We start from the raw sequence: 18,346 nt of genomic DNA, 5'->3' as shown, positions 1-18,346 counted from the left end.
GGGTCCAATGAGCAAATGTCCTTTCCATTGCATACAGGCTAGGGAAACTTCATTCAGTGTCAGTCCATGGTCCCAGCACAGATGGTAGACCTCAACCAGAATTCCTGCCCTTTATCAAGATCCAGTCCTCACCTGACGTTTAAAACATTATAAAAAGGACATGCAGCCAAAGAAAGTGGATGGATTTAAGATACAGACTATCCATTATGTCATTGAACTGCAGAACAGGCTCAAGGAGCTGAATAGCCTACTCCTGTTCCTAAACTCACATCTGAGCTTTGCAGAAATGGCCACCCTACGGTGACCAGGAGTGGATACCCTAGCCGATATTTTCCCAGTCTAGCTCAAGGGTTTGGAAGTCAGTTATAGTCCCTCTTCCAATGCCCTGTCTGAAATTAATGAACTCTATACAGACTGGGAACTTCATGATCCAAACAAAAGAACAAGGAGCAAGAGTAGGCCATTCAGCCCCTCGAGCTTGCTCTGCCATTTAATAAGATCATGGCTGATCTGACAGTAACCTGAAATCTGCATCCCATCTACCCCCAATAACCTATCCACCCCCTTGCTTACCAAGAATCTATCCACCTCTGCCTTAAAAATATTCAAAGACTCTGCTTCCACCACCTTTTCAGGAGGATAGTTCCGAAGACTCACAACTCTCTGAGTGAAAAAATTTCATCTCATCTCTGTTTAAATGGACGGCCCCTTATTTTTAAATAGTGACCCCTAGTTCTAGATTCTTCCACAAGAGGAAACATCCTCTCCACAGCCAACCTTCAAGATCCCTCAGGATCTTATATGTTTCAATCAAGTCACAACTTACTCTTCTAAACTCCAGCGGATACAAGCCTAATCTGTCCAACCTTTCCTCATAAGACAACCCAGCCATTCCAGATATTAGACTGGTAAACCTTCTCTGAACCGCTTCCAATGCATTTAGATCCTTCCTTAAATAAGATGACCAATATTATACACAATACCCTAAATGTGGTCTCACTAGTGCCCTGTACAACTGAAGCATAATGTGGTCTTGCTACTGCTCTGTAGTTTAGGGTCTTCTAGATGTGAAGGGTTCAGTATCACAACATGCCTTTCCCCACTGGGAGATCAGGAAAATGTTGAGAAATGTTTATAAATGCTGAAGCATCACAGAACAGTGCAGAAATCTTTAATGTGTTCACTATAAATAGATGTTACATTTGAAATAGGAAACGGAGTCACAACTGGTGACTGGTTATAACCAGTTACTGACAATGGATACCTGGTACCAGCACCTGTCACATATCAATTCACGGCTTTGCATATCACTTGTAACAATGGTCTGAAGTGATGGAATTTTCAGTAGACAAGATCAGTCACAGGCGCCTCACAATTTGACATACAGGGCTGAATTTTATTGCGCAGGAGCATGTGCATTTGGGAATGAGTTGGGAAGTTAAAACCGGGGATACTGACAGTGCATCAGAAAGCTAAATCCAACTTGCCAATTTCTGTATTTAACTGCAGCATTAGGCTGCATGTAAGCAACCCATTAGGAAGAGTGGGAAAATGTGAAAAACTTTTATGATACTAGGTTGGGTGGTAGAGAACGAGCATTTTAAATGAGTGGTGAGGGGGTGAAACAAGCTGAGATGTTCTAAGTAGGAGATCATTAGTGAAAGAGTAGGATGGGACTTTGGGGTTGCTGCTTGTGAGGGGACAGAAACAAATGTCTCAAAGGGCATTTCAGAGGATGCCGAGAGAAACATGGGGGAAGCTTTTGGCTTATCTAAGAGGGTCTCAAACTTGGGGTGACCACAAGAGAGTAGAAAGGTCAAGGGGTGCTGAAGCATTGGAACATGAGAACATAAGAAATAGGAGCTGGAGTAGACCACAGAAAATGTTCTCATACTTCCCCAGTCTTCTGAGGAGGTTGCTTACATGCAGCCTCTGCACCGAGCAACTTCTCATCCTCAGTGATTGCAACCTTCATCTCAATGCATCACGCTCTCTCTCCTCTGAGTTCATAGACTTCCTTTCCTCCCTCAATATCTCTCTCCACACATACTCCCCAACTCGTGTTCATGGTCACCAAAACAAAAATAAAAATACCTGGAAAAACTCAGGTCTGGCAGCATCTGCGGAGAGGAATACAGTAAAAGTTTTGAGTCCCTATGACTCAACAGAACTAAGGAAAAATAGAAAAGAGGTGAAATATATGCTGGTTTAAGGTGGGGGATAGAGCTGAGTAGAGGGCCAGTGATAGGTGGAGATAGCCAAAAGTTGTCATTGACAAAAGGACAAAGAGGTGTTGAAGGTGGTGATCTAAGGAATGTGCTAATTAAGGGTAAAAAGCAGGATGATCAAGGTACAGATAGCCCTGGTGGGGGTGGGGTGAAGGGAAGGGATCAAAATAGGCTAAAAGGTAGAGATAAAACAATGGATAGAAATACATTTAAAAATAATGGAAATAGGTGGGAAAAGAAAAATCTATATAAATTATTGGGAAAAAAAGGGGGGGGATCGGAAAGGGGGTGGGGATGGAGGGGAGAGTTCATGATCTAAAATTGTTGAACTCAATATTCTGTCCGGAAGGCTGTGAGATGCCTAGTTGGAAGATGAGGTGCTGTTCCTCCAGTTTGCGTTGAGCTTCACTAGAACAATGCAGTAGGCCAAGGATGGACATGTGGGCATGAGAGCAGGGTGGAGTGTTGAAATGGCAAGCAACAGGGAGGTCTGGGTCATGCTTATGGACAGACCGAAGGTGTTCTGCAAAGCGGTCACCCAGTCTGCGTTTGGTCTCTCCAATGTAGAGGAAACTGCATTGGGAGCAACGAATGCAGTAGATTAAATTGAGGGAAGTGCAAGTGAAATGCTGCTTCACTTGAAAGGAGTGTTTGGGCCCTTGGACAGTGAGGAGAGAGGAAGTAAAGGGGCAGGTGTTGCACCTTCTGCGGTTGCATGGGAAGGTACCGTGGGAAGGGGTTGAGGTGTAGGGGGTGATGGAGGAATGGACCAGAGTCTTCCGGAGGGAACGGTCCCTAAGGAATACCGCCGGGGGGATGAAGGGAAGATGTGTTTGGTGGTGGCATCATGCTGGAGTTGGCAGAAATGGCAGAGGATGCGGAGGCTGGTGGGTGATAAGTGAGGACAAGGGGGACCCTATCATGGTTCTGGGAGGGGGAGGAAGGTGTGAGGGCGGATGTGCGCGAGATGGGCCGGACAAGGTTGAGGGCCCTGTCAATCACCGTGGGTGGAAAACCTCGGTTGAGGAAGAAGGAGGACATGTCAGAGGAACTGTTTTTGAAAGTGGCGTCATCAGAACAGATGCATCTGGCACACTGACCTCTACCTCACAAAGGCTGAGCGTCAATCTGCAGACACTTCCTCCTACCTGCCCCTGGACCATGACCCCACCACTGAACATCAAGCCATTGTTTCCAGGACTGTTACTGGCCTCATTTCCTCTGGAGATCTTCCTTCCACAGTTTCCAACCTGATAGTCTCCCAACCTCGGATGGCCCGCTTCTACCTCCTACCCAAAATCCACAAACAGGACTGTCCCGGCAGACCGATCGTGTCAGCCTGTTCTTGCCCCACGGAACTCATTTCTTCCTATCTTGACTCCATTCTCTCTCCCCTTGTCCAGTCCCTTCCTACCTACATCCGTGATTCCTCTGACACCCTACTTCATATCAACAATTTCCAGTTCCCTGGTCCCAGCCGCCTCTTCACCATGGATGTCCAATCCCTCTACACCTCCATCCCCCACCAGGCTGGTCTGATGGCTCTCAGCTTCTTCCTCGATCAGAGGCCCGAACAATCCCCATCCACCACTACTCTCCTCCGACTGGCTGAACTTGTTCTCACACTGAACAATTTCTCCTTCAACTCCTCTCACTTCCTCCAAATAAAAGGTGTGGCTATGGATACCCGCATGGGCCCCAGCTATGCCTGTCTCTTTATGGGGTATGTGGAACATTCCTTGTTCCAGTCCTACTCCGGCCCCCTCCCACAACTCTTTCTCCGGTACATCGATGATTACCTCGGTGCTGCTTCATGCTCTTGTCTGGACCTGGAAAAATTTATTAATTTTGCTTCCAATTTCCACCCCTTCATCATTTTCACAGGGTCCATCTCTGACACTTCCCTTCCTTGACCTCTCTGTCTCAACTTCTAGTGATAGACTGTCCACCAATACTCATTACAAGCCTACCAACTCCCACAGTTACCTCGACTACAGCTCCTCACACCCCGCTTCCTGTAAGGACTCCATCCCATTCTCTCAGTTCTTTCGCCTCCGTCGAATCTGTTCTGATGATGCCACAGTTCCTCTGACATGTCTTCCTTCTTCCTTAACCGAGACTTTCCACCCACGGTGGTTGACAGGGCCCTCAACCGTGTCCGGCCCATCTTCCGCGCATCTGCCCTCACACCTTCCTTCACCTCCCAGAACCATGATAGGGTCCCCCTTGTCCTCACTTATCACCCACCAGCCTCCGCATTCAAAGGATCATCCTCCGCCATTTCCACCAACTCCAGCATGATGCCACCACCAAACACATCTTCCCTTCACCCTCCTGGTGGCATTCCGCAGGGACCGTTCCCTCCGGGACACTCTGGTCCACTCCTCCATCACCCCCTACACCTCAACCCACTCCCGTGGCACCTTCCCATGCAACTGCAGAAGGTGCAACACCTGCCCCTTTACTTCCCCTCTCCTCACCGTCCAAGGGCCCAAACAATCCTTTGAAGTGAAACAGCATTTCACTTGCACTTCCCTCAATTTAGTCCACTTCATTCGTTGCTCCCAATGCGGTTTCCTCTACATTGGAGAGACCAAATGCAGACTGGGTGACTGGTTTTCAGAACACCTTCGGTCTGTCCACAAGCATGACCCAGACCTCCCTGTCGCTTGCCGTTTCAACACACCATCCCGCTCTCATGCCCACATGTCTGTCCTTGGCCTGCTGCAATGTTCCAGTGAAGCTCAACGCAAACTGGAGGAACAGCACCTCATCTTCTGACTGGGCACTTTACAGCCTTCCGGACAGAATATTGAGTTCAACAATTTTAGATCATGAACTCTCTCCCCCATCCCCACCCCCTTTCTGATCCCCCGCCCCCACTTTTTTTCCCAATAATTTATATAGATTTTTCTTTTCCCACCTATTTCCATTATTTTTAAATGTATTTCTATCCATTGTTTTATCTCTACCTTTTAGCCTATTTCGATCCCTTCCCTTCACCCCACCCCACCAGGGCTATCTGTACCTTGCTCATCCTGCTTTCTACCCTTAATAGCCCATTCCTTAGATAATATCACCACCTTCAACACCTCTTTGTCCTTTTGTCTGTGACATCTTTTGGCTATCTCCACCTATCACTGGCCCTCTATCCAGCTCTACCTCCCACCTTAAACCGGCTTATATTTCACCTCTTTTCTATTCTTCCTTAGTTCTGTTGAAGAGTTATACGGACTCAAAACATTAACTGTATTCCTCTCCACAGATGCTGCCAGACCTGTTGAGTTTTTCCAGGTATTTTTATTTTTGTTTTGGATTTCCAGCATCCGCAGTTTTTTGCTTTTATCTTCATGGTCACCAGCTTGACTTTGCCATTCATGTGGCCTCGCAATTTCCATCATGTCAAATTGCAGACAAGGTCATCTCTGATCACTTCCTTTTATCAACCACCACCACAACCCTTCACCAAACCAGTTGTACTTCCTTCTGGTGCCCTTTCAAATTCCCAACTGTCTAGCTGCTGGTATCCAATGGAGACCAAGACCACGATAACAGGCTTATATTGCGAGACATCTACCTATTTCAAAAGGAATGCATGAGAAGGACATAGCAGTAAATTTTGAAAAACACCCAATGCTGAATCTCCACCCTAAATCTGAATTGCATCAGCTAAAATCATAGAAGAAGCATTACAATTAGCCTCAGAGTTTGCTAAACTTGCTAGGCAAAGAAAGTCTGCCAGGTTCTTGCTGCTGATCTTTATCCACAGGCCCCTGATGCAAGTGTGAGGGTGAGAGGAAAATCAGGTTCAGCTTTAATCCCACCCCCATGACAGAGGATTGAAAGAAGAAAGACTTGCAGCGATATAGCACTTTTCACAACCTCAGAATGTCCTGAAGCATTTCACAGCCAATGAAATCATTTTCAAGGCTTAGTCACTGTTGTAAAGTAAGGAAATAGGGCAGCTTACTTTTGCACAGCAAGGTCCCACAAACAACAATGAGATAAAATGCCAGTTAATCTACTTTAATGATGTTGGTTGAGGCATAAATGTTGGTCAAGGTGCTGGGAGAACTCTCTGCTCCTCTTCACATCTTTTATAGTCAACTGATAGGGCAGTTGGGACCTTAATTTAGTATCTCACCCCTCAGTACTGCACTGAAAATGACAGCTGAGATTATGTGTTTCAATCTCTGGAGTGAACTCTTGGCTGTCTGTTCAGATAGTGCAGGAAAATAGTGTTGAAGTAGAAGATCAACCATGATCTCATTGAATGGTGGAGCGGGCTTGAAAGACTGAATGGCCTACTCCTGCTTCTAGTTCTTATGCTCTTATGTTTCTATATCCCTTCATTCCCTTTTTGCTCAACCACCTGTTTAATCTATTCTTAAAGTGTGACTTGAATACAATAGCAGAAAGAACTAACTCTGGTAGTACACTCTAGAACCTCACAACTTGCTGTTCAAGGAGTTTATCTTGCCCTCTGTCCTAATTCTATAACAATTAACCCTAGCTCTATGTCTCCTTGTTCTAGACCCCTGACTCACCGTAAACTGGAGCTCTCACAGAGAGGCAATAAAGGTGGTTGGTGCAGGGAGTGGAAATTAAGGCCTCCCCTGAGGTTGTTGTTGGGTTACAATAGAGTGAAATGTAATCTCCAATTTACCTATTTAGACCCATTTGATGCTGACAGGGGATGCCTGAAATGTATGTGTGTCTGTGCGTGTAGAGGTTCTAAACCCTTGTATTAACACTCCTCATCTTGTAAACAAGAATACCTTACAAAATAAGGCCCTAAATTTCCATGCGAGTGTTCCAATCTCCCACCGGAGAGACTTGGGCAAAGAAATGGTGTAAACAGCCGTCTATTATTATTTGGCTAAAATAAAAGCAAAATACTGCGGATGCTGGAAATCTGAAACAAAGACAAAAATAGCTGGAAAAACTCAGCAGGTCTGACAGCATCTGTGGAGAGGAAGACAGAGTCAACATTTCAAGTACTTATGACTCTTCATTGATGTTCTTCCTGTAGGAGTCCTGCTAAGCTTCCTCTAAATCTACACTGGGCAATTAGGACGATTCCTGTGAAAATTCTGGGCCTAAGTTTTACAAAAATCGAGCAATAGGAAATAATAAATAAGGATTAATGATGAATGTATCTAGTACTGTGCTTCCATGCCATCCTTGCTGTACTGTGCTCTGTATCGTTCTCTCTCACATTCTGCATTCAGCACTGTGTGGATTTTACTCACTGTTGCCATTAACTGTTCGCTCTCAGTATGAAGGCAAAGAGTGGAATCTTACCAGCCATGAGGAGGCAGCCTTGGTGGCGGGTGGAAGAGGACATTTAGAAAATGGCAGGTTGGGTCAATCACCTGACGTGTTCTCGCCCCGGCCAATCTTGCCAGAGACAGGCAAGCAATGGAAGTGCCTACCCACCCAGCAGCAGCTGGTAACCAATTAGTGTCAATTAACTGCCCACTTGGGACCAGATTGGGGATGCTGCCAGGCTCTTAGCAGCGACACAGGCCCCACATGGCAGGTGAACCCAGGAGGCCCCTGTATGTTTTTTGTCATTTTCTTGGAATGCTTTTATTTATGAGTTGTAAAAATATTGGAAATATTAAACAAAAGACTCTTTTTCACCGGATGGAGGCCCAAAACCATAATGAAACCTCCAGGAAGATATCCAATCAAAGTTGGCACTCTGTGTGCTACTTACCAGGAAAATACTATGTTCAGTCAGCAGTAGGTGGGCTCTACAGTTTTAAGATTTTTTTTGCAAATAAAGTGACTTTTATAATGTACCAAATCAGAAGGAGGGTGTGTTTTTGAATGTCACCCAGAGCTGCACCTACTTATCCTGGGCGTTGTTATGAAGCTAACACAGGAGCAGTGACTGTCTGCTTCCACCTGGTGGTTGCTCTATATTACTGACTCAATACATAGTTCCATTCATTAAGAGATTGGGAACAAGGAAATGACATAACTTTTTAAGGATTTTATTCTCTTAGCTCACCACTTGTACCTGAAGAATGAAACTGCCTGAGGCAGCATCTTATCCGATCTCCCATTTGTTGCTCGGAGGAACCACAGGTGCGCGAACTAGATTTTCTCAATACGTTGTCCCATTTTGTTAATGAAACAACTGCTCGTCCCAGGTTCAATTTCCCTCTGGTGTTCTGGTACCTCATCTCAGGCAGGATAGCAATTGTGGTGCTACAATTGGCCTCAGTGCCATTAACTGGTGGGTGAAGGGGGAGAAAGATCCGCCAGGGTTCCTGCTCCTTCATCAGTGACCATCTTCTGGAAGCTGTATTAGTACAGACATGAGCTGAGGGCAAGATCCTGGTGTGATGCCTGCTTATGCTTGACTATTCTACTGACAATTATTGTTTGGGCTTACATTGAAGAATTGTCATTTGAATGGGGAATTTAAAACTGCTGAAAAGCACGGGATTGGATTTTATTGAGAGTCTGAGGAGTTAAAGGGAATGGATTAAAAAGAGAAGAAAGAGAAAACAGCAGGCCAAAAGAAAAATCCATTTTAAACTCCGATTTATTTTTGATTTCACAAATAGAAGAATAAATATATTGTAAAAATTTGATGCAGTGCCCTTTCACCTCTGAGACCTGGGTTCAAATCATGCCCCGTTTGATAGGATGCATGTTTTCTTTTGTCCGCTGCCCACAATAGTCCAATATGAGATGAGTTTTAGTAATCTCAAATGAGTCTCAAGTGAACTTGGGCCAAGCAGCAAGGCTGCCCCTAGTTCAGCACTAACTTGGCATCTGTCAGTTTGATGGGCGCAAAAATTGATAGAACGAGTTTAAATATATGTAGTTTCTCAATCCAATTTTCGCATTGCTTAAATCCACTTCAACCACAGTATGCATCCAACCACCATTAAGCCGCACTCTCTATTGTTTTAGCTCAACACTCAGAAATGTGGCTTATCAGATGCCAGCTGCTCCTCCATTTCGTTTCTGTCCTGCATCATCCAATATGGGACAGCAACCCAGACATCAACCGAAGGCCCAGGAACAGATGGTACCCTGCGGCCAACAGAGCTTTTTATACAGGCTCTCCCAGCCACAGAATGTAAACCGGACTAAAATATTAATAGAAACTTTTGTTTTTTCACCAATATAAAATGCATTGCCATTAGTGAACAGCTTAAATTTTTCATGCCTTTCAATTAACACAGCCTCAAAGTTTACAGTTCTGAAGTGTTCATGTCAAAAATTAATGAAATCAAAATAATTACAGTAGGTTTGTGTAATACACAGTCTTTTTGAATGCAGCAATTAAAATAACAAGGTGCCCTTATTTACATCATCCGTGCCCAATGCTAATTGCGCCTGATGGTTATCTGCTACTCAAGCAAATGCATTATCTTTGAGAGGCGGCCCCCTCATCACTAATTACTTCCACCATATCAGCAGCAGGCCATTTCCTCAAACAAGTACATCAATATTAAAGAGATGCCCATCCTAAAACTACAATTGGGTTTATTTGTTTTGTTTTATTTTCTCATGCCTTTGTTATGCAGAGTTAAAAATATTTGGTGGAAGAATGGAACGCTTTCCTTCTCAGACACCTAGTGTTAGCTTCAAGCATTCCCAGATCAGATATAGCACAGTATAGTAAAGCTCACTCTACACTGCCTCATAAAGCGTACAGAGGTAGGTACAGCATGACTGCGATTCAGATTAAAGCTCCCTCTGCACTGACAATCAAACGCTCTCAGGTCAAGTACAGCACAGGTTGGATCCCAAATAAGGCTCCTTCTACATGGTCTCTTCAAGCACACCCAAGTCAGATAAAGAGCAAAGATTCCTTTGCGCTACATTGACACTTTCCCATTTTCCACATCAAGCGCATCTTGTGACCTCTCTGAGTGACTCTGCAGGCTTGTGCCCAGCAGGAACCAAAATGAGACTATCCAGGAGAGGCGAGGAAGTTCATTAAGTGGTGATTAAATGATGCCAAGCTCGACTTTTAGATTGCAACAGGAGCGATGGTTGAAGGAGTTGTGGAATTCTAAAATCTTGAGGCCTTAGGGAAAGAATGAAAGGATGAGTTAGAGTTAGAGATGATTTCAGTATTAGAATGCATGGAAGAGAAAGAGTCTGTAGGGCTTATAGTGGAGAATCACTTGATTATTTGATTCTCGGTTGTTCACACAAGCTGCAAGGATTAAATTGTGTTGTTTAGAATGATTAAGAAGAGGGTAAATAGAATGAGATTGCTTGCATAAGTTCCAGTTAAAGACAGTTTGCAGAGACTGACAATGTATGCTGCCTGCTTCTCCTTAATCCTAAAGCACTTCAGCTTTGTTCACCAACTCGGAAAAAAAAGCACACTGTCTCTTTAATTAAGGAAGGAAAATGCACATGATTCCATACAGAAATTTGTTTGACGTACAGTAGAAAGCTTCACTCATATAGGTTGACCAAATAGATAGTGTACTTGTCAAATCCTATTTGTGCCAATAGCTCAGATGGACTTGGACCGAAGTGTCTTATTATCAAAGGGTTTTTAATTCCAGTGAGCATTTCCCATCCTGTCCAGGTAAGATCTCTCCTTGGGGGCACTGACATATGGGGTTGCCTCATTCCCATCCGAGCTGTCACTCTGTGCATGTCAAGTAGGGGCTTTAATCCAATTAGTCATTAATAAGACAAATGCCCTGTAGCACCAGACCAATTTGCCACTGTTTCATTCGGATTAAATTATCAGAGACTTTAAACACCTACATGCCAGGTACAGAAAAGAAAGGGTTAACGGAAATGTGGCCCTCCAAAAGGGACACTGTGCTTTTGTATTGCTTTTCTATTGGAGGCAGAACTGTTGAATTCACTGGGAAGATGTCACATGATCCCATTTTGGGGCAATAATTCAGCCATTATAGCTTTAAGTCTGCCATGCTTCACCATCTATAAACAGATGTCAGGAAAGAATTAAAGTAGTGGTGCCAACCCAGTAAAATACTACAGAAGATCATTTTGTTGTCTTTGGGACACAGAGGAGGTGCAATGCCTGCATGTACAAGGCAATGATGCCATAACATTAATTCACAGGAAAAGAATGGAGAATCAGTGGGATTGAGAGTGGGAGTAGCCAGGGAGCCAGCCAGTGAGCACAACCTCTGCACAAGTTCCTTACAAACACTTCCCTTGTCTGGCTCCATTTTTTAACAGGCTGAATGATCATGCAGCCTGAGGATGAATAGAATAGACTGCTTCACTAAATAACTGTGACAGCCTGAGCTGGAATTAGTACCCGAGTACTCTTGGGAAGCATGTGCAGAGTGATTATTGGTTCAGAAACAATGGATTGGTGTAGCTTTATATAGGGTTTCAGTCCCGATAATGATAGAAAAAGTTTATTTTAAATTTACAAATAAAAGTTCAAATGTAATATGTATAAAAATATATTTTTACTAAACATTTAAATGTTGCATGTTAAATATTTCTGCGACAGTGATTAATAAAAGAATTCTTGAAAACATGCCTGGACTTTGAAAGATTTATTATTTTAATTTATTTTCAGGATGAGGACATCGCTGGTAAGGCTGGTATTTGTTGCTCATCTCTAGTTGCCCTTGAGAAGGCACTGGTGGGCCTTCTTGAAAAGCTGCAGTCTGTGTGGTGAAGATGCTTCCACATTGCTCTTTGGGAGTTCGAGGAATTTGACCTGGTGACAATGAAGGAAAGCTCTAGGTTTCCAAGTCCAAGGTGTGTAACTTTGAGGGGAACTTGGAGGTGATGGTGTTCCCATACACCTGCTGCCCTTGTCCTTCTAGGTGGTGGAGGTTTTAAGTTTATAGAGTGCTGCTGAAGAAACTTTGGGGAGTTACTGTAGAAAGTGCACAGTGTGGCCACAGTGCACTAGTGGTGGAGGGATTGGATGTTAAAGCCACTGGATGAAGCACTGATCAAGTACACTAGTTCCTGGTGTCAAGCTTCTTGGGTGTTGTTGGAGCTGCACCAATCTAGGCAAGTGGCAAGTATTCCATCATACTACTGATATGTGTCTTTTAGGTGGTAGAGAGGCTTTGGGAAATCAAGAAGTGAGCCACTTGCTGCAGAATACCCAGCCTCTGACTTGCTTTAGTAGCTGTACCATTTTAGTAGCTGGTCCAGTTCAATTTCTGCTTAATGGTGGCTGCCAGGATGTTGATTATAAGGATATAGCAATGGGGAACCCCTGAAGCAATGTCCTGGGGCTGAATGATTGGCCTCCAACTACCACAACCATTTTTCTTTGTGCCAGTGATTTCAGGCAGTTGAGAATTTTAACCCTGATAATGAAATGGGTGACATGATTGAGGTGTACAATATAATGAAAGAAATTTGAAGGGTAGATGGGGGAATGACCCTTGCCTCTGTGGGGGAATCTCAAATGAGTTGCCATCTTAGAATTTGAACTAAGCCTGTTCAAAGTGAATCCAGAGGAAATATCTTCCCTCCAAAAAGCTGCAAGAATGAAGAATACACTGCTCCAGATTGCCATAAAAGCAACTGACGTGTATGAAAGGGAGCTGGATACATATGTGAAAGATTAGGTACCGAGGATATACAGAGAAAGCACAAGAAATTGTGATTAAAATGATGAAAAGAATAGCTAACGATATTATGGATTAAGATCAAGTTTCTATGTTTTCACCCCCAATTCAGGCTCAGAAGCCAGTTGTATTTTATGCCTCTGGTGCTGATCATATGGGAAAGTGTCAGCAATGGCTTAGTTGACTGTGCTCTTCCTGCTGAGTCAGAAGTTTGTGGGTTCAAATCCCACTTGCTGTGGGAATCCTGCAATGTCAGAGGTGCCTTCTTTGGATAATGTTAAACTAACGCCAATTTGCCCTCTCAGTGGAGGTAAAAGGTCCTAATATTTCAAAGAAAAGCAGCGTCAAGTCCTGGTCAATATTCATTTCTCAATCAACATCACAACATTATCAACTGTTTGGGAACTTGCTCTGTACAAATGAGTTTCTGTGTCATCCCCTGCCCCGTGTGCAATATTTAAATATTTTTTTAAAAGGACCATCTACAGTGCATTTTAAACGTGGCTATCCCATTGGCCCGGCCTTGTTGTTTACAGTCGGCTCATCCAATCGGAAATCAAGAAGAGCTACTTCGATGGCTATTGGTTAACCGTCGAAGTACATTATCCAATCAGTTGTCCATATATGCGGTTGCGCACCAATGTGGCCAATCAGCGACGGGGATCTGTGTCTTTCAGCGAATCACCGAGAGGCAAATGCGGACATTTGGACCAATAAGGAGAGAGAAGCGTTCGGAACATTATCCAATAAGCGAACAGGACGAAGGTACTGGAACCAATCAGCTTTGAGAGATGAAAAGGGCGCCAAGAATTGTCGGTTGAAGATGTGGAGAATGGCGGCGGCTCGGAGAGAGCGGCGGAGCCGGAGGCAGTGAGAGAGGCCCCCCGGACTCCGGCAGCGGCCATGGCTTCTCACAACATCGCCTTCCTGGTGGACACGGCGGCCTCGGAGGCCGGGCTGGTCCGGCTGGCCGCGCTGCGGGTGCTACTGCATTCGGCCCGTGGCTCCGGCTTCCACAATGTCCGCTGGGCCTTTAAACTCTTCGACTCGGCGGCGGCGAGGGCCAGGGGCCGCGGCGGGGGCCGGGGCCGCGGCTTCAGGGAGCTGCGGCTCCGACACCTGGAGGAGCTGGAGGAAGCTCTCTGCCGGGAGGTGGGGCCGGGCCGGGAGCGGGGGAGCGCCGCCGCCTCCTCCTCGTCCTCCTCCGCCGCCACTACTCAGACGGCGCTGATCGAGGCCTTGTCGGACTATCAGTGGGACCGGCCGGACATCACCTCCCCCGCCAAATGCCGCCGGGGGTCGGGAACCGAGGCCCCGCAACCCCGGCCTCGGAGCTCCCTCTTCCTTTTCGCTCCCTGCCCGCACTCCCGGGCTCAGTTACTCGGCTTTCTGCAGCTTCCCGCGACCCACAGCTGCCAGCAACTGGCGGAGAAAATCATCCCGGCTCCAGTCCGGGCCCTGCTCTCCAGCCACAGTATCGCCCTGCATTGGGTGGACACCCAGCAGCTGCAGCAGGTAAAGAGCAACACTGCGGGCGTACAGGGCGCCCGATTTTAACTCCTCTTGGTGGGTCCGTTTTAAAATGTTTGATCATTCTTGTTTTAAACCCCATCCATGGGCTCACCCTCTCTCTCTCTCTCTGCAATCGACAGCTCTGGGCATTCACTGCGCTCTGCCAACCCTGACCCCTTGCGCATCCCCGATTTTAATTACTTCACCATTGGCGCTGACCTGTCAACGGCCCAAACCACAAGGCCTACAATTCCCTCCCTAAACTCCCTCGCCTCCTTAATACCCACCTCTTTGGCCACACTATTGGTCACTTTTTTAAAAAAAAATATCCTTTGTGGCTTGGTGCCCCACCTGAGAAAGTGCTGGGAAAAACTCAACAGGTCTGTGAAGAGAGTGAATGGTTTGAGTCGAGTGTGGCTTCTTGTGTTCCGAAGAGTGATATTTGACTCAATAACTCTGATTCTCTCTTCACAGATGTCAGACCTGCTGAATTTTTCCAGCACTTGGTTTTTATTTCACATTTTCAGCATCCACAGTATTTGCTTTTAAGTCCTTTCAGTTGTTTCACTAATTAAAGGTGTTGTATAAATGCAAGTTATTGATCTCTTAACCTGACGACCTGAGCAGCAGAATGCAGTAACTTTAGAACAAGAATTGATAGTTGGCAGCATTCTTATCCTAATCAAATTTGTGGGCCTATTTTTATGGGCCGATAAGGGAGGTCTGAGATGCTTCAGTGTCACCAAACAAGAATCAGTACAAGTGTAACCACTGATGGACAAGAAATAAACACATGGTTGAATTAAACTAAAAGATGCCAAAATATGCAACAAAGTTCTAGCAAAACCAAAAAGAATCTAACTAACTGATCGTATTTTCAACATCTATAAAACACGCTGTTCCCTGCAGTGCCTGCTGGTCGTAGAAAGTCTCAAGCGTACAGGCAGTTATTGTATGCACCCTTTCCAAAGCCACCCCAGGCATGGTCCAGGTCCTACTCCAAGCCTTGACATAATTTAGGTTGACATTCCAGTGCTGTATTGTGGGAATGTTGTACTGTTGGAGATGCCCTCTTTCAGATAAGAGGTTAAATCTCAGCTGTATCTGCCAATTCAGGCTAACGTGAAAAATAATATTCCTGTGGCACCATTTGTGGAAGTGCACTGAGTTCTGTTGTCCCAGCCAAACTTCTCCCCTCAACTATAATACTGTCAAAGTTCTTTTTGCATGTTGATCTTGTGACTGTTTTGGGGATCTTGATATACACAATATGGCTGCCATGTTTGCCTACTTCCTTTACAAAGTAATTGTTCTTTAATACAGACTATTAGGGCTACTAATTTATGGTAACTTCATTGGCCAGATTCTGTTCTATCAAATCAAAATGTAATGAGGAATGTGCTACAACAGCCAGTGTAACATTTACAGCTGCTGCATATGTATCTTTCCAGGTGAAACATTAAACTGAGGATATCTGCTCCTTGTTCAGATGAATGTTGAAGAGTTCTTAGCAATTGGAAAATAGAGCAGAGTATCCTTGCCAACATTTTTCCTCGACCAACAAATGTAAAAACCTATTGGTGGTCATTGCTATTTGAGATATTGCTATGTGCATATAAGTTGCTGTATTTACCTAAGTGACTTATTGCGTCTCAAGAAGTAATTCATTGCATAAGAAATACTTTAGGGTGTTCTGAGAATGCAATGAAGCAATATTTATAATAGGTCTTCCGTGTAGTGCAATCCTTATTCATGTTCCCCATCACACTTGTGTTGCTGTAAAGTGGTGCATTCTCACTTAGAGCACTATTGGAGATTGGCTAATATTTTTGTTACATTGGATTTTGTATTTTGTCACGCATGCAAATTGCTGTCACAGCATCAATTATTTCCTGTTGATTTCCTTGATTTCTAATTGACTAGGAACTGCCTAAGAGAAATTGGCCTCTAATTCACCCCAGGAATGCACAGCACTGTAGCCTTAAAGGACATGTCCATGCTGTGGATCCCTGGAGCTGACGGTCCAAGCCAATCTAACTTTCAAAACCCTAGCAACTTCATCCTATATACAATTCTATCTCTTACTTTCTACTTGGTTTTATTTAAATTTGACGGTTTGGCAAACATTAAACTGATGCTCTGTTTGCCCCACCCAGGTGAATGTAAAAGATCCCAGGGTAGTATTTTAAACACCAGTGGGGTGTGGGTGGGGAGAGGAAGCTCTTTTGGCCTGGCCAATGTTTATCCCTTGACCAACATTCATAAAACAGTTTGTCCGATCATTATCCCATTGTACCCCATTGCTGTTTGCTGGATCTTGCTGTGAACAAATTGTGCTTTTATACTTTGTATGCTAGGTTTTATGAAAGAACTTAGATTTGATTTCTTTTCCTCTAGTTCATTGGAGCTTCTGATCATATTGGCTATAAGATGGTCTCTGAAGTGATGCGCTTGGTTGGTGGAAGTTTAATTCCATTTGCTGCTTTAATGGAACTTACACTTAATGACTCTGCTGTACTATTGGGCAAAACTTCCCAAGTTGGCCTAAAGAAGATTGCTTTTGAGAAGAATGGAATAAATGCAAAGGAGTATGCGAAACAGAGGAAAACAGTGGGTGCTCTCTTTCCATTCGATTGCAGCATGAATTATATTGTGAATGTTGAAAGTTCCTATCGAAAGATGTTTCCTCTTCAGCAAGGATTACTGACTATCACACAAGGTGATTATCACCCCTTTTCCCACCATTGTCAAATTTGAAAGTGTGCTTTGTGTACATAATGGTCCTTTAGAATAGTATACTTTTTTAATTCTGGTTTAGCATTTCCTATCTTAAGTTCAGTTTATATTGTTAACCTGACAAATTGGTAGTTGAGACATTTTAACACTACTTGGGCTGCAGTTGCAATATTTATCTAAGCTAACTTGCAGTGTAAATCTATAGTTGGGGATCAATCTGAATCAAATTTCCAATATAAAACACTCCACTTTTTCAGTTGACACCACACAGGATGTAAATCCAATGTCATGTCAAATCTGGTTCTCACATTTTTAAGGAGTTCTAAGAGCCTGTTTTACTATTTGGAGAAGTGCAGGTAGTTCTCCCACTGTTTAGGGAAACATTTCTCCTGCAACCAACACCACCAAAGCGTGTCAACTGGCTATCTGATTTGCTGTTTTTGGCCTCTTGCTGTGTGCCAAATGGTTGCTGAGCTTATGTACATAAGTGACTGTCCTTCAACATAATTCGTTGAATGTGAAGAGCTCTGGAGCATTTCTGAGAGGTATAAAAAAGGTACTATTTAAATGCAAACTCTTCCATTTGAGGCTCCACTTTATTATTTTGTGTGTTGGAAATTTGTAAAATTATTTTGTTGTTCCTCCTTGAGCAGGAGAGCAGAAGGTGTGCTGCCCTATTACTTTGGAGCCAGTTTCCTGTAGTCAGAAACACCTGACTGCGCCAGCAAGTATTATAGTAAAAGGAGCTGTAAAAGATTGGGATCTGCAAAGGACTGACCGGTTGTCAACACATGCTTGGATCTTACAACGAGCCAAACAGAAGGAAACTAAAGAGACCTACCTTCTTCAACGACTTCTAGAGGAAATGGCCTGCAAAAACATATATTTGGTGGGTATTTTCATTTAAATTAGTTTTTCAAGATATGTATTAATTGTATGTTGTGTTCCCATCTATTCACCTGGGATTTTAATTGTCACTTGTTGGACAAAAGATTAATGATAAATGCAAAATATTGTGGATGCTGGATAAAAACAGAAAATGCTGGAAAAGCTCAGCAGGTCTGGCAGCATCTGTGGGGAGAGAAACAGTTAACATTTTGAGTCTGTATGACTTCAGAGCTAAAGAGAAGTGGAGATATGATGTATTTACACTGATATTTGGTAATATCTCTTCCAACATAACAGGTTTTGATTATTCACATTGCTCTGGTTAGCAGTTAGTCATATTGGAGCCTGCTTATTTGGAAAATTGATAGGAAAAACATTTAAGAATCTTGAAAGAGATCAATGTGGTATTTG

The 18,346-nt window shown here is 44.0% G+C and overlaps 1 protein-coding gene across 1 annotated transcript in view; it reads left to right on the top strand.

Annotated features, from left to right (window-relative positions):
• The first annotated feature begins 13,702 nt into the window (after positions 1 to 13,702).
• The window catches only part of ticrr (TopBP1-interacting, checkpoint, and replication regulator), a 47,117-nt gene continuing 42,473 nt past the window's right edge, over positions 13,703 to 18,346 (top strand). Inside the window, exons 1-3 of the mRNA XM_041174905.1 lie at positions 13,703 to 14,314; positions 16,709 to 17,030; positions 17,701 to 17,936. Of these exons, the coding sequence (XP_041030839.1) occupies positions 13,703 to 14,314; positions 16,709 to 17,030; positions 17,701 to 17,936 (1,170 nt within the window). The remainder of the gene's footprint in view (positions 14,315 to 16,708; positions 17,031 to 17,700; positions 17,937 to 18,346) is intronic.

Source organism: Carcharodon carcharias, chromosome 26 (genome assembly GCF_017639515.1).
Source record: "Carcharodon carcharias isolate sCarCar2 chromosome 26, sCarCar2.pri, whole genome shotgun sequence".
In the NCBI taxonomy this organism is placed as follows: Eukaryota; Metazoa; Chordata; class Chondrichthyes; order Lamniformes; family Lamnidae; genus Carcharodon; species Carcharodon carcharias.
This window is presented reverse-complemented; position numbering and strand designations above follow the sequence as displayed.